The sequence below is a fragment of the Euleptes europaea genome, chromosome 17 (assembly GCF_029931775.1).
Source record: "Euleptes europaea isolate rEulEur1 chromosome 17, rEulEur1.hap1, whole genome shotgun sequence".
NCBI classification, from domain to species: domain Eukaryota; kingdom Metazoa; phylum Chordata; class Lepidosauria; order Squamata; family Sphaerodactylidae; genus Euleptes; species Euleptes europaea.
Genome location: NC_079328.1, coordinates 6,873,694 through 6,895,119, shown reverse-complemented (window position 1 = coordinate 6,895,119; position 21,426 = coordinate 6,873,694). Strand labels below are relative to the sequence as shown.

General features: G+C 46.4%; 1 protein-coding gene across 1 annotated transcript in view; it reads right to left on the bottom strand.

Moving 5' to 3' along the window:
- ADAMTS16 (ADAM metallopeptidase with thrombospondin type 1 motif 16) overlaps positions 1-21,426 on the bottom strand; it is a 97,557-nt gene that overhangs the window by 21,815 nt on the left and 54,316 nt on the right. The window contains exons 14-17 of the mRNA XM_056862659.1: positions 19,447-19,577; positions 17,489-17,612; positions 10,846-11,090; positions 7,323-7,461 (exon numbers count right to left, since the gene is read on the bottom strand). Coding sequence (XP_056718637.1) covers positions 7,323-7,461; positions 10,846-11,090; positions 17,489-17,612; positions 19,447-19,577 — 639 coding nt within the window. The remainder of the gene's footprint in view (positions 1-7,322; positions 7,462-10,845; positions 11,091-17,488; positions 17,613-19,446; positions 19,578-21,426) is intronic.

Sequence of the window (21,426 nt, the reverse complement as noted above, 5' to 3'; positions counted from 1 at the left end):
AACCTACGCATACATAATAACCCCCATATGGATCCTATATCCCAGGCACACACACAAAATGTCCAATTCGCACAAAGACTTGTGTGGTGATCATTTGCAATGATACCTCACAAGGCTGTGCCAAGTGGCATCCAGAAACATTTGCTGTAGAGGGGTCTCCTTTATGGAAAGTTCAGATAGGGCTTTAAATACATAGAATCATTTATGGTGATACAGCAGGAACATACCTGTCTCACCCACTAGGCACACTTGCCCTCCATTCTGGACCTACTGGTCTTACATTCCTTACGTTCTTTCTGCATGGGGTTTATGTGCAAAAGAAGGTCCCAGTGTGCCCCAGCTTCATAACCCTGCAATCATTAACCCAAGTAAAACCTGTAAAAGGACAGCCCCATGTGGCCCCCTGGACTTACCAGACCCTGCCCTTATCAATTAACCTGAAAGGTTCTATGCAAGCGGCTCAGCGGCAAAATACACATGCTGTGGTAGGTGGGATAGCTGCAATCCCATGCTCCCACTATACATGGGCTCTACAGGACTAGAACTCTATCCAGACTGGTCCTTTGTATTTCAACACTTGCTACAAGGGTTGGAAAAGTCCTGTGATTTGTGGTAGATAAGGTATGAGGAAGACCCAGAGACAAGGTTGCCTACTCCATGTTGGGAAATTCCTGGAGATTTTTGGGTGGAGTCTGGGGAGGGTGGGGTTTGGGGAGGGGAGGGACCTCAGCAGGGTATAATGCCATGCAGTCCACCCTCAAAAGCAGCCATTTTTTCCAGGGGAACTTCTCTCTGTAGTCTGCAGACCAATTGTAATTCTGGAGCTCTCCAGGCCCCACCTGAAGGATGACAACCCTACTCAGAGATGATTCCTGATAGAACAGGTCAGCTCTTGGCAGCCCCACCATCTGATGCTACCAATGGAGCATTCTGACAGAGATGGAGACCAATGGCATTTGGTCCTGGGTAGTCTGATCAAAAGAGGCATCACTTTCTTGTCTCCAGCTGGATGACCATTGCGAAGGGAGCAGGCAAAAGAGGGACATTCCTGGGAGGCCAACGGAGGAGGCCTCGCTCATCTTTCTCTCTGATGCAGACCAGCAGAATAACTGTTGATGGAGATAGGGTGAGGCAGAACTATCAGTTTTGTTTTGTTTGTTAAATTACTCCTCTTGTAATTTTCCCCCCACTTCAAATTGTCCCAAAGGCTAGGTATTAATTAGTGTACACTGATTCTGGCGCAGGACCACTGCCTGGCAGAAATCGAGTTCTGAGAGGAGCTGAACAAAATGAAATGGGCCCCACCACCCCACAACTGCCAGTTGTCCATGGTGAAGGAAGAATTCATAGAAACTCAGGCCAGAACTAAACATTTGGCTCCCAACAGAGATTTTGCTGCAAATAGGGTTGCCAGCCCCCCCCCCCCCGCCACTGGCGGGAGCTGGATGGGGGGCGATTTGCATGTAATATCACTTCCAGATTTATCCTGGAAGTGATGGGGATGCTCTAGCACATTCCTCCAAAAACTCTATGGAAATGACTTTCTCTGTGGAAACCCGTTTCCTAGTGGCTTTTTCCTATTTCACAATGTCAGCATGCACCTAAAACACCAGCAGGAGGACAATCCCAGCAAGCCCCTTCTCCCTTAACAATTCCCACCTCTCCCCACACTAGAGTTGCCAGCCTCCAGGTAGTAGCTGGCGATCTCCTGGGACTACAGCTGATCTTCAGCCAATAGAGATCAGTTCACCTGGAGAAAATGGTCGCTTTTGAGGGTGGACTGCATGGCATTATACCCTGCAGAGGTCCCTCCGCTTCCCAAACTCTGCCCTCCTCCGGCTCCACCCCCAAAATCTTCAGGTATTTCCCATTTCACAGCTAGCAACCCTACCCCACACACCCTATTTTGTGGATTAGAAACCAGCTGGGATTTCCAGGATCCTGACAGCAGCCTAGCATTTTGTTTCAGTTTTGTAATGTGTAATTGAGAAAAATCCATGGGTAACTAATCCTAGTTGTCCAGGTGAACTTCACGTACAAATATAAATCAAAAGCAAAAAAAAAAAAAGATGAAAGAAAAAGGTGTTTTTTTAATGGATCATTTAAAAATACCGCTCCAGTTTGACAAGCGTAGCAACTTTAAGATCAAAGGCAAAAAGAATTTGTATGAAAGCTGCTGAGACAAGGACCAGCTTCACCTCCTGAAGGATCACAGCCGTGCTGACCTTTCCCTTTCTCATGACATCACCTCAATGTTTTTGGGCCAGTGTTTCAGCGTTTTAATCCTGGTGATAGATGTGCTGTAAGAGGAGAGGTGACTCAGGTGCAGACTGTAGCATCTTATAATTTGCTCTTTGTCTCACGTCAAGCTTTAGGTATCTATGCTTTCTCCAGATGTGAGAGAGTCTAGTTAAGAGCATCTCAGTCTGATAGAAAGTGTGTGTGTGTGACTGTCTGCCTTACAGCAAGGGTACACAAAAATCAAAATAATCAGTACTGTACATTAAAGTTCAACAAAATCACATCACTAATGGCAATAACGTAATTGTAATCAACAGTGTCTGTATTTATAAACATATATTTAATAACTATTGTGCATTCCTATATCTAACTAAGCTAGTTTACCAATTACTATAGTGAGTCATTGTGTGTGTGTGTGTGTGTGTGTGTGTGGGTGTGCAAAGTGCCGTCAAGTTGCAGCCGACCTATGGCGACCCCTTTTGGGGTTTTCATGGCACGAGACTAACAGAGGTGGTTTGCCAGTGCCTTCCTCTGCACAGCAACCCTGGTCTTCCTTGGTGGTTTCCCATCCAAATGCTAACCAGGGCGACCCTGCTTAGCTTCTAAGATCTGACGAGATCAGGCTAGTCTGGGCCATCCAGGTCAGGGCATACAGTGAGTTATTAAGGATCTCAAAACCATAGTGTTTGAGAATGGTCTAAATCAGGGCTGTCAAACATGCGGCCCGCAGGCCGAATCCGGCCTCCGGAGGGCTTTTCTCCAGCCGAGGCAGCTAGGCCCTCTTTTCCCCCTCCCCTGACATTTTCTGAGCTTCCCAGAGCTGCTGCGGCCCCGCACGCCAGCCAGGAAGCTTTCCCTTCCCTTCACCTGGTACGCGGGCTGTGCGCTACAGTCCTGCGAGCCAGCCAGGAAGCATTCCCTCTCCCTTCCCCTGGTGTGCAAGCTTTCTTTCTCCATCCCCGGGGCGTGTGGGCTGCCCACCGCAACCTCGCACGCCAGCTGGGAAGCCTCACCTCTTTCTCCCCGGGGCGTGTGGGCTGCCCGCTGCAGTCCCGCACGCCAGCCGGGAAGCTTTCCCTCCCCCTCCGCGGGCCACGTGCTGCAGCCCTGCACACCAGCCGGGAAGCCTCCTTTCTTCCTCTCTGGGGCATGCGGGCTGCCCGCTGCGGCCTTGCACGCCAGCCGGGAAGCTCTCTTTTTCTCTCCTGGGGTGGATGGGCCGCCTGCTGCAGCCCCGCGCGCCAGCCGGGAAGCTTTCCCCTTCCTTTTCTGAGCTTCTCAAGCCCAGCCAAGATCCTCCCCCCTCCCTTTTTGTCTCTCTCTTCCTCTCTTTCATTTTCTTTTTCTTTCTCTATTCTCACTTTCCCTCTTTCTTTCTCTCTCTTTATCACTGTTTCTCTCTCTCTCTCTCTCTCTCTCCCTCTCTCCCTCCCACCTGTGGACATTGTGTATTTGGATTTCCAAAAAGCTTTTGACATAGTCCCCCACCAAAGACTGCTAAGCAAACTTCATAGTCATGGGATAAGAGGACAAGTCCTCTTATGGATTGAGAGCTGGCTGAAAAATAGGAAGCAGAAAGTAGGAATCAATGGTCAGTTCTCACAATGGAGGGATGTGAGCAGTGGGGTCCCTCAGGGATCTGTGTTGGGACCGGTACTTTTCAACCTGTTCATCAATGACCTGGAGTTGGGGTTAAACAGTGAAGTAGCCAAGTTAGCAGATGACACCAAATTATTTAGGGTGGTTAAAACAAAATCGGACTGTGAAGAGCTCCAGAAGGATCTCTACATACTGGAAGAATGGGCATTAAAATGGCAGATGAGATTCAATGTAAGTGTAAAGTGATGCATATTGGGGCAAAAAATCCCAACTTCACATATACACTGATGGGATCTGTGCTGGCAGCGACAGACCAAGAAAGGGATCTTGGGGTGGTAGTGGATGGCTCAATGAAGATGTCAACCCTGTGTGCGGCTGCTGTAAAAAAGGCAAATTCCATGCTGGCCATAATTAGACAAGGAATAGAGAATAAAACTGCTAATATCATACTGCCCTTGTACAAATCTATGGTGAGACTACACTTGGACTACTGTGTACAGTTCTGGTCACCACACCTAAGAAAGGATATTACAGAGCTTGAGAAGGTACAGAAAAGAGCAACCAAAATTATTACGGGACTAGAGCAACTGTCCTATGGGGAGCGGTTAAGACGCTTAGGGCTGTTTAGCTTGGAAAGAAGGCGGAGAAGGGGAGACATGATAGAGGTCCATAAAATTATGCATGGTTTGGAGAGAGTGGACAGGGAGAAGTTTTTCTCCCTCTCCCATAATACTAGAACGTGGGGTCATCTGCTGAAGCTGGAAGGTGAGAGATTCAAAACCGATAAAAGGAAGTATTTTTTCACACAAAGCATAGTTAAATTGTGGAACTCCCTGCCCCAGGATGTGGTGATGGCTGCCAGCTTGGAGGGCTTTAAGAGGGGAGTGGACATGTTCATGGAGGAAAGGGGTATTCATGGCTATTAGTTAGAATGGATAGTAGTCATGATGCATACCTATTCTCTGCAGGATCAGAGGAGCATGCCTGTTATATTGGGTGTTGTGGAACACAGGCAGGATGGTGCCGCTGCAGTCGTCTTGTTCGTGGGCTTCCTAGATGCACCTGGTTGGCCACTGTGTGAACAGACTGCTGGACCTGATGGGCCTTGGTCTGATCCAGCAGGGCCTTTCTTATGATCTTATGTTCTTCCTTCTTTCCCTCCCTCTCTTTCCTTCTTTCCTTCCCTCTCTCCCTTTTTATTTATTTATTTATTTACACATGGCCCGGCCTGACCAAGTGACATTTATGTCATACCCGGCCTTCCTAACAAATGAGTTTGACACCCCTGGTCTAAATAATTCCTTACCGTTGTATTTAATCAGAAGGTTTCCCGATGTTTGTTAGGGGTAAACTGGAATGTTGATATCTATTATGCAATGATCACAATGTGGTATGTACCGGAGACAACCGTGCTGGTTTTGAGACCCTTAATGAGTCACTGTAGTAATTGGTAAGCTAGCTTAGTTCAATAAAGGAATGCACAATAGTTATCAAATACATGTTTATAAATACAGACACTGCTTGTTGATTATGATTACATTATTGCCATTACAGCAAGGGTAGGCAGCTGACAGACCAGGGCCCAGTCTGGCTCCCAGGTTTTGCAGTCTGGCCTGCAGCTCTAAATCCATGATCCCTCTCTCAAACAACTCTATCATGGTTCACCCAAAAGTTCTTTCTTCCCCAGCCTTAGTATGCCAGGCCGCCTGCAGTGGTGGGAGACACCCCAGCTCCTGGCTCTTTGCCCAGGAAGGAAATGGGGTGGGTGGGGGAATGAAGCATATGCCGCGTTGTTAGGGTTGCCAGATCCCCTCTCTTGATCAGCGGGAGGTTTTAGGGGGTGGGGCTGAGGCAGCTGAGTGCGTGCGCAGCCACACACATGTGATTATGTCCTTTCTAGATTTACTTCCAGATTTACATCGCCACTGCTGCTTTAGCAGGTTTGAGTGCTAAAGCAGCTGCGGCGATGCTTCTGGAGGTAAACCCGGAAGTGATGCCATAGTGGGCGTGCAGCTGTGCACGCATACAATCGCCACTTCGTAACAGCTAGGTGGATTGGCAGCCAGTTGCCCGCCAAAACTACCCACCTGGCAACCCTACGTGTCGTGCCAGTGTGCCACTTCCTGTAAAAAACAGAAGTGACATAGTGTTTGCTCTGGCATTTACAAAAAACTACAGCCTCTAAAGATTTCACTTCCAGATTTTACTGGAAGTGATGTCAGTGTGCAACAGCCCCCCTCAATTTCTCCCAGGGGTTGCCAGCTGTGGCCAGGTAACCCTATCCACCATACAGAGTTTGCTACTTAGTGTAAGTTAGTTTTGCCTGTATCTTGGCCAGCCTGGTAACAGATCAGTGGTCAGTGTTGCTGGTCCTTCTAGCCTTTCTCAACCCACTGATTCATTTATGTGCCTGCACTTAGCATAATGTCAGGTATGTGCAAAGTCCTGGAGCTGAAGGCAAGGAAGAGGACAGTAGTAGGGTTGCCAGGCCATGCCTAGCACCTGGCAGTAGTTTCAGGAGTGGGGACATGGGGGGGGGGCACATTGTCTGCGCTGGGACATCACTTCTGGGAAAAACTCAGAAGTAACATTGGGTAGCGCTAGGAATTGCAAGAAACCTCCTAGAACTACCTGTCACTTCCAGGTTTTCCCTGGAAGTGACATCATGGCGCAGACAATGCCAACATGTGTTTTCAATTTTTTCTCCCTCTGCTTCTGGGAGTGGCAGCAGGCAAACAGGCCTCCCACCATAGCCTTCGGCAACCTGGTATAGGAAGGGAATCAGGATAGGGTGTGGAAGGGAGAGAATGCAGATGGTGGAGGCATGATAGGACCCTCGACCAGAGAAGGAGGAAGGAAAGAGTCTGAGGAGAAGGTCACAGGTCCATTGGAGCAGTAAAGGAGGTAGAATGGATGAGGAGAAGCATTCGTGCCTCTTGTAGAGTAACAAAATCCTAAATTCAACCCCTGTAAAAATAAACATGCAAAAGTTGTTTTCACAGTAATCAAAACACTTATCACTTGTAGCCATACAACTGTAAGTTGAGCCCTCCCCGGCAGGGGAGCAGGATCGGCAAAGATGGTGCCCTCACCATGTTAACACAATTCTCAACCCCTCCAAGAGGACATGATCTTTGCAGTCAGCTACTTCTTTTTATGCTTCATTTTAGTCATCTCATTTCCCCCATCAGAGTGATACACATGAAGCATCCCAGGTCTAGAAATATCATTATCTGCATGATCTTTTCTAGATGGTCAATTCAATTAACAAGTTTTTGGCAACATAAATGACCGTGTGATTTCCATGTTTAACATAATACTTTGGCACTGATGTAACAATATAACCTATGAAGGAGTTTTCTATTCCTACAGGTTACCTTTCTGAGCTGTCTGGAAGTGCCGAGGCGAGGCTATTTCTGGACAGGAAAGAATCTGCAGTCTGCAATAAAACTGTATTTTTGAACATTTCAGAGATACGTTACCTCCTCCACACGAGACCGAGCATTTGGAATGGGTGACAGCCCAAGTATAGTTATGCTTCACTGTGGTCGTCTTTTCATTTTCTGCCTTAGGAAGGGAATATTCCCAAGCGATTCCTGGGTTTTTACCTTGAGAGAGAAGCTAAGGAACAAAACCAAGGAGGAGGGGTTATAACTATCAACATATTAATACTTGACAAAGGTTTGAAGAAAGGGTTAGGGCAAGAATTTCCCTGAATGAGGAATCTCTGGGGAAAAGTGCATTAAAACTATTAGCAAGCATACAGAGAAAGCTGAAGTGAATTTGGAAGGACTGTCCAAGGCAAAATATCTGTGGAAATTTCAAGGAAAGACAGAATATCTTATTCCTTTATAATGTTTGGTATCACACTCTTTCTGCCAGAAGCTCAGCTTTGTTTATACTCTCAACAACCTTGTAAGGTAGGCCAAGCTGAGTTACAGTAATTAGTTTGCGTTAAGTGCCCCTTCTCTTATACCACACACACATTGTCTCTCTCTCCCCAGGCTGGTGAGATTTCTCAGGAGAGAGAATTGCACAGATTTAGCCTGATGAGGAATTCAAGGTAAACATGGAGCCTCCTGCTCTAGTGAAACAGTTGTGGAACTCTGATTAGGGCTAGAATTACACTTTTCCTTTTATACTGAATCCTTTCCTGAATGAGGCTACAGCCTTAAACCTGAGGGCTCTTCCAGAGTTTCAGGACTGTGATCCAGTGAGATTTATTACCTGGCACTAAAAAAAAAAAACAGCTCTGGATCTCAAAATTACACGCTAGGTATTGGGCAATTCCATCGTATCAATATACTTTTACTCCACAGGTGTAAACATTCTAATGTTGTATCCTGTACCTGGCAAGGATCAAGAGGTCATATACCTGTGATCAGCATGCCAGTGCAAAATCTTTATTGTGAAGGATCAGCGTGCTGGGTTCTGCCTTATTTGCTGCAGCAAAAAAAGCCAGGGCTACCTTGTCTCTTCAGGAACATAAGAACATAAGAAAAGCCATGCTGGATCAGACCAAGGCCCATCAAGTCCAGCAGTCCAGTGGCCAACCAGGTGCCCTTAGGAAGCCCACAAACAAGACGACTGCAGCAGCATTGCCTTGCCTGTGTTCCAAAGCAACTAATAGGCATGATCCTGGAGAGAATAGGTATGCATCATTACTAGTATCTATTTTTACTAGTAGCCATGAATACCCCTTTCCTCCATGAACATGTCCACTCCCCTCTTAAAGCCTTCCAAGTTGGCAGCCATCACCACATCCTAGGGCAGGGAGTTCCACAATTTAACTATGTGTTGTGTGAAGAAATAATTCCTTTTATCTGTTTTGAATCTCTCACCCTCCAGCTTCAGCAGATGACCCTGCTCTCTAGGATTATGAGGGAGAAAAGCTTCTCCTTCTCTACTCTCTTCATATCATGCATAATTTTATAGACCTCTATCATGTCTCCCCATTACCGCCTTCTTTCCAAGCTAAACAACTGCTCCTTCTAGGGCAGTTGCTCTAGTCCCCTGATCATTTTGGTTACTCTTTTCTGCACCTTCTCAACCTCTGCAGTATCCTTTTTTAGGTGTGGTGACCAGAACGGTACACAGTATTCCAAGTGTGGTCTCATCACAGATTTGTGCAAGGCCAGTATGATAGCAGCAGTTTTATTCTCTATTCCTTGTCTAATTATGGCCAGCATGGAATTTCCCTTTTTCACAGCAGCCGCACACAAGGTTGACATCTTCATCGAGCCATCCACTACCACCCCAAGATCCCTTTCTTGGTCTGTTGCTGCCAGCACAGATTCCATCAGTGTATACGTGAAGTTGGGATTTTTTGCCCCAATATACATCATCACTTTGCACTTTACAGGGATGAAGCTGATGCTCGCATGACACAGCCGTGACACACAGGGGCAAGGACAGAGTGCCGACTGGATGTGAGCACTTAAAACCATCACAGAGGACCTTCTCCACATGTTGACTCACCAGATGGAGAGGGAGAGCAGGCAGGAGTGCCCTGGCCACATGTCCGCTGCCTGGTCATTTGCAGAGTATGACTGTGGGGAGGAATTGGCTGTGTGCACACACACACCCTCATAATCGGCAATGCTGCATTCAGAACGGGGATTAGATGAAGGGAGTGCTGACTCTTGAAAGCTTATACCCTGGAAATCTTGGTGGTCTTTAAGGTGCTACTAGACCTGAATTTATGCTTTCAGGATGCTGATGAGCACAGGGAGGAGGTGTGCACGCATCCACTTCCTCCTCACAGTCACACTCTGCAGATGACCAGGTTGTTGCATGGAGGCAGGGGGTGGGGCCAATCATGCCCACTTTCCTTCCCCGTGTGGGGACTCAATGCACGGGTATGTATGTCATCTGTAGTGGAATTAAGCAAGTCTTGAGTTGACAACTTGTAGAGGCATCAGGCAGGGTTTCAGTCTGGCCAAAGGAAGGATCTGAAGGAAGTTTCTGAAGACCAGCATAATGCTTTGGAAGTCTCCTTAAACCAACAGACCACAACATGTCATTTGGTACTCCTAATTCACTATACAATCTTCCCAGTCAATCTTGCTCACTAAAAGATTCCGTTCCTCAGATCACTGACTCTGCTTTTTACTTTACCGTTCTCTCAACAGAAGTTGACTCTAGACTTTACTCAACCAGCAACAGACTTGAACGCAGGTCTATGCACAAAGGGAGGGCAAGATGGTGCTGAGACCCTTCTCCACCATCATATGAGAACCATGTGTTGGCACTACAGCTCCAAGGATCCAACTGCAAGCTATTTGCAGGCTAGTTACCCTACTGCTCCCATCAAATTCCCTAGAAGCTGCTGAGGATTCAGCAGGTTTAAATACTGAGCCCTGTATTTAGAAAGCGGAGTAGTAAATAGTTGCAACCAGCTAGTGTAAAGTCTTTTTATCTTTGAGCGTTTCCTCTTTTAAATATCCTCTTATGTCATGGCTCTCCCTATTTAGGATTCTGGGTATGACTTGCTAAGGGGGGGTCAGGAGAATCTTTTGTGCTGGAACAGTTCCTCGACACTGAGTATCTGACTGGTTTAGCTGGTGCTGAAATGGCATTTTTCACCCCAACTGATTTAGCACCATGGAACCACATAAGCAATAGAGGGAAGATACCTTAAGAACATGATATCAGCTAGCAAGAGGTTTTCTTTTAGGGTAATTTTTACACTCATCTTTCTGTTTAATTAGGCCTGCACAGAATGGCTGTTGTTTTCCCTGGAAGTGATGTCAGTCCTCACCAGGAATCACCAGAAACCTTTTACCATAGAGTTTCTGGTGATACCTAGAGAGGCATGACATCAGTTCCAGGTTTCCCCCGGAAATGATGTCATGCCATTGGCAGTGGGAAACAGGAGCTGAAAACCCTGTAACTGTAAAACCATAGAGTGAGTACCACTGTCCCACAGGAAGGTTTCAAAATTGGCTGAACAGAGTGTTAGGTTAAAGGCCTGTGAATTGTTTCTTCACTGCAACAATAACATACCTCTAAGACCACACTTTCATTTGTGGGTCCTGATGCACTTAACATCTCCAGTTGATTGTGTGACCTCCGGTACTCAAACACAGTTCCAGCAAACTTGTATCTCCCCGGCCAGTCGACGGTCCAGTAGCCATTGAGGTGGTATTTTTTACTGGAACTGCGAACAGCAATATAGGAGTTGGAGATGTTCATTTCATAAATATGAATGCTTCGTGCTCCAGCAGGGATGGTGAACAGTGTATAGTACTCTGGATGAAAAAGAAAGAAATGGTCTGTTCAGTATCTTTGTTAGGGCTAAAGATTTTGCTGACATTCATAATTACTTGGTTTGAAATAAAAATTAGTCCAGCTCGTAATAAATGACAAGTCAAGTATAATTTTCTTGAGAAGCTCTACTTTGGCTTGGAATTTAAAAAAAGATGATGTGCAAACACCTATAAATCAGCATTCTGGCTACTTTGTTGGGCACATAGTGAACAAGGAAGAATCTTTAATTAAACAACTAAGCAATTTGCACAGAACTAAAACTATTGGCATGTATACTTCCACTCTGTTCAGCAAAGATAAAAAGGTTTGAATAAAAGGTAGAGTTAATTGTGAGGTGCACTTAGAACTGGTAAGGCAACATAATGAGGTTCAGACAACATGATGATTGGGAAGAGAACTCTCAGCAAAACTTGCAGGGGGTTTTTCCTGGTCATTGTCTGAGAAAGCTTGTAAATACTGAGCAAATTCTGAACTGAACCAGGGAGTTTGCTTATCACTAGGGTTGCCAACCTCCGGGTGATAGCTGGAGATCTCCCACTATTACAACGGAACGCCCAGCAATACAAATCAGTTCCCCTGGAGAAAATGGCCGCTTTGAAGTCCCTCCCCAAGCCCTGCCCTCCTCAGACTCCACCCCCAAAATCTCCAGGTATTTTCCAACCAAAGCTGGCAACCCTACTTATCACTGATAAGGGGTGCAAGCTGGAGCTCTGCAAGGAATTTGGAAATGTATTTATTTAAAAGATTTATATCACATACTCTGCAGAATCCGCCCAAGGCTTAAAATCCCACACCATTCCTCAAAATTCCTGTCTCTAAGATTCAGTATGTTCTCAGCAGCTTGAGTAGACTGTTATCTCCTTCCCCTGTCTTTCCTTTGAGTGACCCTTAAGAGACCCTGTCTCTTCTGGGGCATATTCAATTCTCATCAGGCCATTTTATTTGGATTATTTAGTTTTGGTTAACTGACAGTCATATTTTTTCTGTATACTACAGGAGACTTCTGAGTGCCCACCCCTTAGTGCCTTCTCTAGTACTCTCAGGCTTGAACCATGGATTTCATAGTTCCAGTTCTGACCCACTTTGCATTTTAGTCCTGTACAGATTCCAGCTTCAGAGAGGTTGTCACATACCAAAAGGGTTGGGTTGCCAACCACCAGGTGGGGCCTGGACACTTCCAAGAACTACAATTGACCTCCAGACTACAGAGATCAGCTCCACCTGGAGAAAATGGCTGCTTTGGAGGCTAGACTCCATGGCATTATATCCTGTTGAGGTCCCCCCCTCCCCAAACTGCCCCCAAAATCTCCAGGAATGTCACAACCTGGAGTTTGCAACCCTAGAAAAGGGGCATGCTACAGCAGATCCAGAGATGGGCAAAGGATGCAATGATTGGCATACCTTGTCATAAATATTAGGAGTCTGGCTTTATGCTCTTGTGTGCTCAGTAGAACAGTTCCTTCTGTCAATTGCACTTATGGAGCCCTGGCCTTCAGCAACTGCCACACCATCATCAACCTGATCATGAACCAGTCCACACAAGAAAGACATTTTCTAGCCACCACCATACAAATACATAATGGAAGCATTAAAAAACCTTTATACTGAAAATCGACTGATTGCCAAACATATCTACATGCCTCCAGTCACCATCCTAAACACATAAAATGACCCACTGTCTACATGGCCTACACTGCAGCAGCATCTATTCTGATCCCTCAGACAGAGATTCTCACCTGCAGGATCTACAACAGTCATTTCTGGAATGACAATGCCCAACTGATATAGTAAGGAGGCAGATCAATAAAGCCTGAATGATACCAAGGGAGAATCTCCTACAAGAAAGGCCCAAATGAAACGACAACAGAGCACCACTGGTAGTCACATACAGCTCTCAGCTCTAACGGGTTCGCTAATGACCTACAGTCATTATGATACTCCCACAGGCACTGGGAGGCAAAGTTTTTCTTGCCCACAGACAGCCTCCTAACCTCAAACAACCTCACCAACAACAATGCTCTTCCTGACATGGACATGGACACGGACTCTGGGACCAGGGCCTGTAACAAACCAAGATGCCAACTCTCTCCCCGTATTTACTCTGACAACACAAGCACTGGACCTAACAACAGCAGCCACACCACCTCAGGTTCATTCACTTGTTCATTTTCCAACGTTATATATGCCATCAAATGTCAGCCTTTCACTCTCAATACTGGAAAAACAGGCCAGTCCCTTCGCAAAAGAATTAATGGACATAAATCTGACATTAAAAACCACAACACTCCAAAACCAGTGGGAGAACATTTTAATCTTCCAGGGCATTCCATTGTTGACCAAAGAGTGGCAGTCCTCAAACAAAGAAACCTGAAGGGGAAATTACAGTGCTGAACCTGAGTTCATTCACAAATTCAGAACAATGGACCCCCCAGGGCTGAATAGGGACATAGGGTTCTTATCTCACTACAGATGCTAATTTTCTGCCCCCAAAGATTTCTCCCCTGCACTAATCAAGCGGACTACATTCTGCAATTGTACCTTTGCATCCTGAGTTCCTTCTTTGCAACACACCTCCCACCTTCTGACTAGGATAAAAGGACTCAGAGATTTCCATTCCGACTCATATCTGACATAGGGAACTGTGACTCTCAAAAGCTTATACGCCAAAACTCTTGTTCAGGGGTGGGGAATGTCAGGCCTGGGGGCCATATAAGGCCCGCGGAATCATTTGGTCTGGCCCTTTGTGGGTCCTGACAGATCTCTAGCTCAGAAGGATCTAAGACTGGCGAGGGGTTAAAGGGGGCAGAGCCACAATGCGCAGGGGCGAGTTCTTAACTAGTGTGTCCTAATTTCATCCCTGCAGGTAGCAGGAGCTGGCTGTAGAATCCGGCCCTGACCATGCGAAGCAGGAGCAACTCCAGCATGCGGCTAGACGGCTGCTCCCAGCTGGTGCAACAGACCATCCTGTGCCACCAGGTGGACAAGTGCGCCACCGGTTGGATGCCTGCCTGCTTGCCCGTGCCGGGGGGGGGGGGTCATCTGGGCAGCTGCCTGCTTGGGGCTTGGTCAGTACCCCCTCTCCCTTCTGGTTCTTTCCCCTCTAAGTCCTGCAAAAGACTCGTAGGGAGGGAAAGTGTCGGATCGGGGCGTTATGGGACAGGGCTGCTTCGCCTACAAGCCCCGAGTGGCTTGTTGCTCACTCCGTCTTGTGTTTGCTGCCCTGCCTGAATCTCTCGGGCACAGCTGGGGACGGCAGAGCTCAAAAACGAGTCGCTCTACGTGGCAGACCCTCGAAGCAGTCTCCAGTCGTGTCCCTTGGCTAAATGGTTGACCAAATATAGCAGGCTAATTTTTAAGTTGATGATTTTGTACGGCCCACGAATGATGTTATAAATATCCAAATGGCCCTTGGCGGAAAAAAGGTTCCCTGCCCCTGCTCTTGTTGGTCTCCAAGGTGCTCCTGGACTCAAATCTAGTGGGCCTGAAGAATTTCTCTAGACACTGGCAGAGCTGACCACAGCCTTGGCCTTGCTTGTTCTTAAGTTACTAAGGTAAAGGTTCCCTGTGCGAGCACCAGGTCATTCCTGACCCATGGGGTGACGTTACATCCCGACGTTTCCAAGGCAGACTTTGCGGGGTGGTTTGCCAGTGCCTTCCCCAGTCATCTCCCCTTTACCCCAGCAGCAAGCTGGGTCCTCATTTTACCGACCTCGGAAGGATGGAAGGCTGAGTCAACCTTGATCCGGCTACCTGGAACCGACTTCTGTAGGGATCGAACTCAGGTTGTGAGCAGAGCTTTTGACTGCAGTACTGCAGCTTAACACTGCGCCATGGGGCTCCTGTTCTTAAGTTACTAAGGTAATTTGTTCTCGTTAAGTTACTAAGGTAACTTGTTCTTAAGTTACTAAGGTCTCATCGCTTGATTACCTCTTACTTTTACTAGGGCTCAATCAGGGTTTTGAGAATGAGAATGTACTCATATTCACTGTAACTGGCATTTGAAGCATGTAATGATGAACTATTATTAAGGGAGAATGGGAGCTGGCATGTGAAATGGGAAGTTTCAATCTCATAAGTTCTCTGAAACACCAGAAGTTACATTTGTAAATATTAAGCACTGGGAGTCAAAAGGCACATCCTTTGCAGTTAAACCTTAAAACGTTTTGGTGAATGTTTCCCTCGAGTAATCAGTTCCAAGAGCGAAACCTCCAGAAGATGGTATTTCTTCTCCATATTTGAATGTTGAACAATACCAACCTTCCTCATTTTCCCCATCATCCATGTAACTCCGGGGGTCATCAATTTTCCTCTGTCCTTTTTCTTTACCTCAGCAGTCCCATCTTTGAGTTATGTCATCACCCTCCCACACACCTCAGACTAGTTTTCCAGCCCAAAGCTCTCCGTTTTTCCTTGTCTGAGACTCCCCCTCTATCCCTTTGCTCCTTTTGCTCCAAATCTTTACGGTTACGTTACGAGCTCTTCTTCTTTTCCCCTTTTCTGACTGCAGGGGTGTGGGAATGGAAGGGGTGTGAATGCCCAGAGAGAAAATGGGTCTCTGTTGCCAAATTTTTATTAACATCACCTCAGTGATCGCAGGGCCAAATGGAGTACGCCTCTAAAGAAAAGTCCCATACACTGACTATAGCTCTAAGGAGTTCTCAGAGCAAATGTGTTTTCAGGGAAGAGAGGCTAAATATAAGCAAAATAAATTACTCAAATTTGGAACACCTCTAATGACAAAAACAATATTCCCATCACAATCCAGGATTTTAACTCTATGTGTAAAGATACTAAAGCTTTCCAATGAAACTGAAAACTGTGTTGGGTCAGTAGCCCACTATCCTCTTTCTAAGAATGGCTAATAGTTATATCTTTTCTACTTACCGTATATACTCGGGTATAAGCCGACCCGAGTATAAGCCGACCCCCCAAATTTGAGGCCAGAAAAGGGAATTTCTTATTGACCCGCGTATAAGCCGAGGGTCAATAAGAAATTCCCTTTACCGGCAATGCTGCGCTCTAAAATGGCGGCCGCCAAATGGAGTACGCCAAATGGCGGCCGCCATTTTAGAGAGCAGGGCCCCTGCCCCAGGTCGCCCCCCCACGCCCTCCCGACCCACCCCAACCCACCCCGACCCCAGTGCCATCCAAGGGGGGGAGGGGGAAGAGCCCCTGAACCCCCTAATCACCCGGAGAGGTGGCGAAGCGGCGGCGGCGCGGCCTTCCTGGGCCGGCAGGAGGCCCCTCCAGGCCGCTGCCGGCCGGAGGAAGGCACCCGGGCGCGTGGGCGGCGGCGGCGCGGCCGGCAGGGGCCTCATGCCGGCCCAGGAAGGCCCCTGCCGGCTAAAGAAAGGCGCCCGGGCGCGTGGGCGGCGCGGCCGGCAGGGGCCTCCTGCCAGCCCAGGAAGACTGCTGCCGGCCAGGAAAAGGTGCGCGGGCGATGGCGGCGGTGATGGCGGTAAGTTCCCCCCTCCCCCCTCCCTTCCCCTACCGTATTGACCCGCGTATAAGCCGAGTTCGGCTTTTTCAGCCCTTTTTTTGGGCTGAAAAACTCGGCTTATACGCGAGTATATACGGTAACTTGTTTTTAAGCTCTGACTACTTAGGCAGAAAAAAGCAGGACTTTTTCTTCAACAAATAAAATGTAATCTATAAGGTAGGCAAGTTATCCCCATATTGCAGACAGCAGATCTGAACTGGAGATTTTTAGATTCATACTCTAATCAGATCTCATCAGTTCTTGGAAGTTAAGCAGGGCTGGTCCCAGTTAGTACTTGGATGGGAGACCACTAAAGAAGTCCATAGTTGCTATGCAGAGGCAGGCAATGGCAAACCATCTCTGAACATCTCTTGCCTTGAAAATGCTACAGGGTCCCATTTGCAACAGCCCTTCCCTGAGGACTTCTCCCCAGCATTTGACGATCAGGGGCTAATGCTTCTGAAAACTGAGGTCCCAATTCATGCCAAACAGTCAGCAACAGACCTATAATAATCTATCCAATCCCCTTTCTAAAACCATCTGAGCCCATGGTTGGCCAGCCCCACATCTCATGGTACTGAGTTCCACAAGGCAACTACCCATTGTGTGAAGTAGAACAGTTAGATTCAAGTCCAGTAGCCTTAGAGACCAACAAGATTTTCAGGGTATAAGCTTTCAAGAGTCAAAGCTTCCTTCATCAGGCACTGTGTGAAGCAGTCTGTCTCGAATCTACTACCAATCATACCATTCATTGGTTGACCCCGAGTTCCAGTCCTACGGACAAAGGAGAAAAGTTTCTCCCTATTACTTTCTCTACACCATGCATGATTTGGTATCATGTCATCCTGTAAATAGTTCAATGTACTACATCAAGAGCTTTAAGCTTTTAAAACTACTTACGATTCGCAGGGTGGTATTTAGTGTATTGCCCTTTATAGATTCTGCAGCTTGAATTATCTCCTCTGCACACTCCGCAAGCGTCTTCCACTGTGCTGGAGCCTAAGACATAATCACAGCCGACCATCTGCAATATATGGACAACATAACCATCTGCTTGCTCCACATTTAGAGAACAGTGATAATTTAATTTTTAAGACAGTTAAAACAAAACCATCTAATGTTCCCGTTCTTTAGGTGGGCTGTGGGAAACTTTATATCACCAGGGAAATGCTAAGTACAGAGACAGGGAGGTGGGGAGAGAACCAGTTCACCTCTTTCTTATTATTATTCTCTACATCAATGTTGAATTCTCTAGAGGATTGGTGAATTCCCATTTTCTCTCTCCTCCTAACCCAAACATTTTATGTTTCTCCATCTGCCTCTTTGTGCTACTAAAGTCCTTCTGGGAGGAGAGGTGGATTAAAAATGGAAACATTAAAATCAGAAAGGGGCATTACTCAATGACTTGGGGAAAATAAGGGATAGTAAACTTTAGTATTGTTACCCAGTCACAACCTAGAGTTGCCAGCTCTGCATTGGGAAATACCTAGAGATTCTGTGGGTGGAGTCTGGGGAGGGTGGGATTTCATCAGGGTATAATGCTATAGACCCCACCCTCCAAAACAGCCATTTTCTTCAGGGGAAACAATCTTTGTAGTCTGGAGATCAGCTGTAATTCCAGAACTCTATGCCTGGAGGAAATGGCTGCTTCGGAGGGTGGATTCTATAGCATTATACCCTTCACATCCCTGCTGAGATCTCCAGGTACCACCTGGAGGTTGGCAGTCCTACACCACCACCCTTCTTCAAGTGGTAAGAAGTTCCAGGGACAGAATTACACAGTTTATTTCCTTTGGAACACTGAAGACTTATGAGATCTTTGTCATATTTGCTTAATTTCCAAATATACCAACAGCTACAGTGAAGGCAAACAGGCTCTTCAGTGGTAGTAGTATTATATCATAATCATACGTCCAGATCTGCACCCCCAAAATGGGTCAGCTTCACACAGTTCCCAGAACTCCCAACCTCCCCAAATGAGGCTGCATAATGACTCCAAGCACTTTCTTTGCCCACGCCCACTAGCTGGAGCACATCAACTTCCTAAACACTGAGAAACTCCCAGGTACCAGGAGAACATCTCCTGTCCTTAGCTACCACCAATGAAACATCAAGCAGTCATCCTGAACAACCAAAATCTCTACAAAGAGTGGCCAATGAGGCCTCTCTGGGTAGGGTTGCCAGGTCCCTCTTCGCTATCGGTGGGAGATTTTTGGGGCAGAACCTGAGAAGGGTGGGTTTTGGGAGGGGAGGGACTTAAATGCCATAGAGTCCAATGGCCAAAGCGGCCATTTTCTCCAGGTGAACTGATCTCTATCAGCTGGAGATCAGTTGTAATAGCAGGAGGTCTTCTGCTATTACCTGGAGGTTGGCAACCCTATCTCTGGGCGATGGAGATTCTTGATCATGAATCTCTCGCTTCAGATCTCCTTAGGAATTCAGCAAAGGACTCTGTGAAAATGACGCTTTGGCCTTTCCCCCCCTCTCTCTGAACCAGTTTAAGCACATGTACTTAGTACAGTACCTGCAAAGAAATAATACAGGTGGCCTCCAGTTAGCATTCTGCATTATGGGAAGTAAGCCGCAGTTCTCAGAACACGGCTGCCTTTACATGCTGCAGTGAAAGAAAATGAAATAATGCCAAGTGGCATTTGCTTGCGTTTACAACTCTGAACATTTATTTCTATTCAGCCTTGATCAGGTTGTCCCTATTGCCTCTCCTTGACACCCTGACATTATATCACCCTCAAGAGATACACACAAACAAAAGGGAAGCAGAGTGGACACCACACTTGGCGAATTAACAAAACTGGCATGCGAGTTAATGACAAAACAAAAATACCTTGTTGCATCATTACCTCACAAATCCCATCTATACAAACGTTACGGCTATCCTCGGAACATGGTGTCCCATCTTTTACTTTGTTTGATAGAGAAAAGAAGAAGTCAAAGCCCTCTGCAATACAATAGAGCTTGCACAAGTCTTGATCTAAAATGCAAACAGAACATATTCCTTTACTTTTGTCCATGAAATTGAACTAGAAGATTAAGGGGCAGGGAATCTTCCTACCTGGAATGGTAGTTGAAGCTAGTGAGAAGATGTTCTGGGATCTCTACATTTTTTGTTTGATTAGCCAGAAGTTGTAAATTTAGCAAGTGAGATATATTTATTGTTGGGTTTATGCTATTAATAATTTATTTTAAAATATTTTAGACTGAGTTGGTGCTTGATTATTTATTTACTTCATTTATACCCTGCTTTTCTTCTCAATGGAGACCAAAAGTGGATTACAGCATTTCCCCTTCTCGCAACTACCCTGTGAGGTAGGTCAGGCTGAGAGTGTGTGACTCCTGACGGTGAGGGCTGTTCAATGGTGGAATGCCCTGCCTCGGAGGGTGGTGGAGTCCCCGTCTTTGGAGGTCTTTAAGCAGAGGCTGGATGACCATCTGTTGGGAGTGTTTGATTGTGGGATCCTGCATGGTGGGGGGAGGGTTGGAGTCACTGGGGATGTGGGGGGGAGGTAGTTGTTAATTTCCTGCATTGGGCAGGGGGTTGGACTAGATGACCCTGGTGGTCCCTTCCAACTCTATGATTCTATAATTCCATTACTGGCCCAAGATCACCCAGCAGCTTCCATGGCACGAGTGAGGATTTGAACCTGGGCTTCCCAGATACTATAGCGACACTCTGACCACTACACTCTGACTACCGAAAAAGACAGGCATAAAATAAGGGTCTGATGTAAAAATGGGAGATATTTAAGCACCTGCTTTTGTGTGTGTGTGTGTGTGTGTGTCTGTGTCATCAAGTCACACCTGACTTATGGAGACCCCATAAGGTTTTCAAGGCAAGAGACAAGCAGAGATTTGCCATTGCCTGCCTCCTGATGTTCCTTGGAGGTTGCCCATCCAATTACTAACTAGGGCCAACCCTGCTTAGCTTCTGAGATCTGATGAGATCAGGCTAGCCTGGGGCTATTCAGGTCAGGACAAGCACAGGGTTTCCCCATTTAAAACAACCCGGCTTAGAAGTTGTTCACTTTGGCTAGAAGATGCCCAGAACGAAGGAAGGAAGAAACCAATGATTAAATAGTTGAGTCCTGGAATTAGGGTTTTTTCAGCAATCTCAAAATACTTTTTAATGGGGATAAGAAATAATGCCACAGGCTTAATTCAGCCCAAAGCATCCACACTGAATACAACTAATTTTAATGGGAGAATTTAGAATTTAAGAGCGTATTTATTTGTTTCACTCAGATAAACAGGACCTAAGATTGCCTGTTTGTAGACTTCCTCTTCTATCTTCATTCCCATTTCCTTTTAGACTGCAACCTTCAGGGAGGAGGCAACATCTGTATTTTGAATTAAATAAAGCACTCAGTAGGGTGCTTGAGAACAAAATTAATAAAAAATAATAAATAAAGATCTTAATAGCACTAATAGGGTTTTTATTTATTTATCTGATATATTTATCCCTCCATTCCTTCAAAGCTCAAAGCATACCTGGTCCCTCCTTCATTTTATCAATACACCAACCCAGCAAGGTAGGTTAGGCTGAGAGACAGTGACCAGCCTATGGTCACCCAGTGAACTTCATGGTTAAGTGGGGACTAGTTCTCGTTCAGCCACTGCATCACAATAGCAACCACATAATTAGAAAAACGGTTGGGGAAAAAACTGGCATCTGTGTTGGAAGAAAATGGAACCAAAGTCAACAGCTTGGAAAGCAGCTATGTGATACGGGTACTGTCCCCCCCCCCCCAGGGTGACCCTTTTTAATTGAGGAAAGGCAGAGACACAGAGGGGGTAGAGAAAATTTAACCGCCCCTTCCCCTATC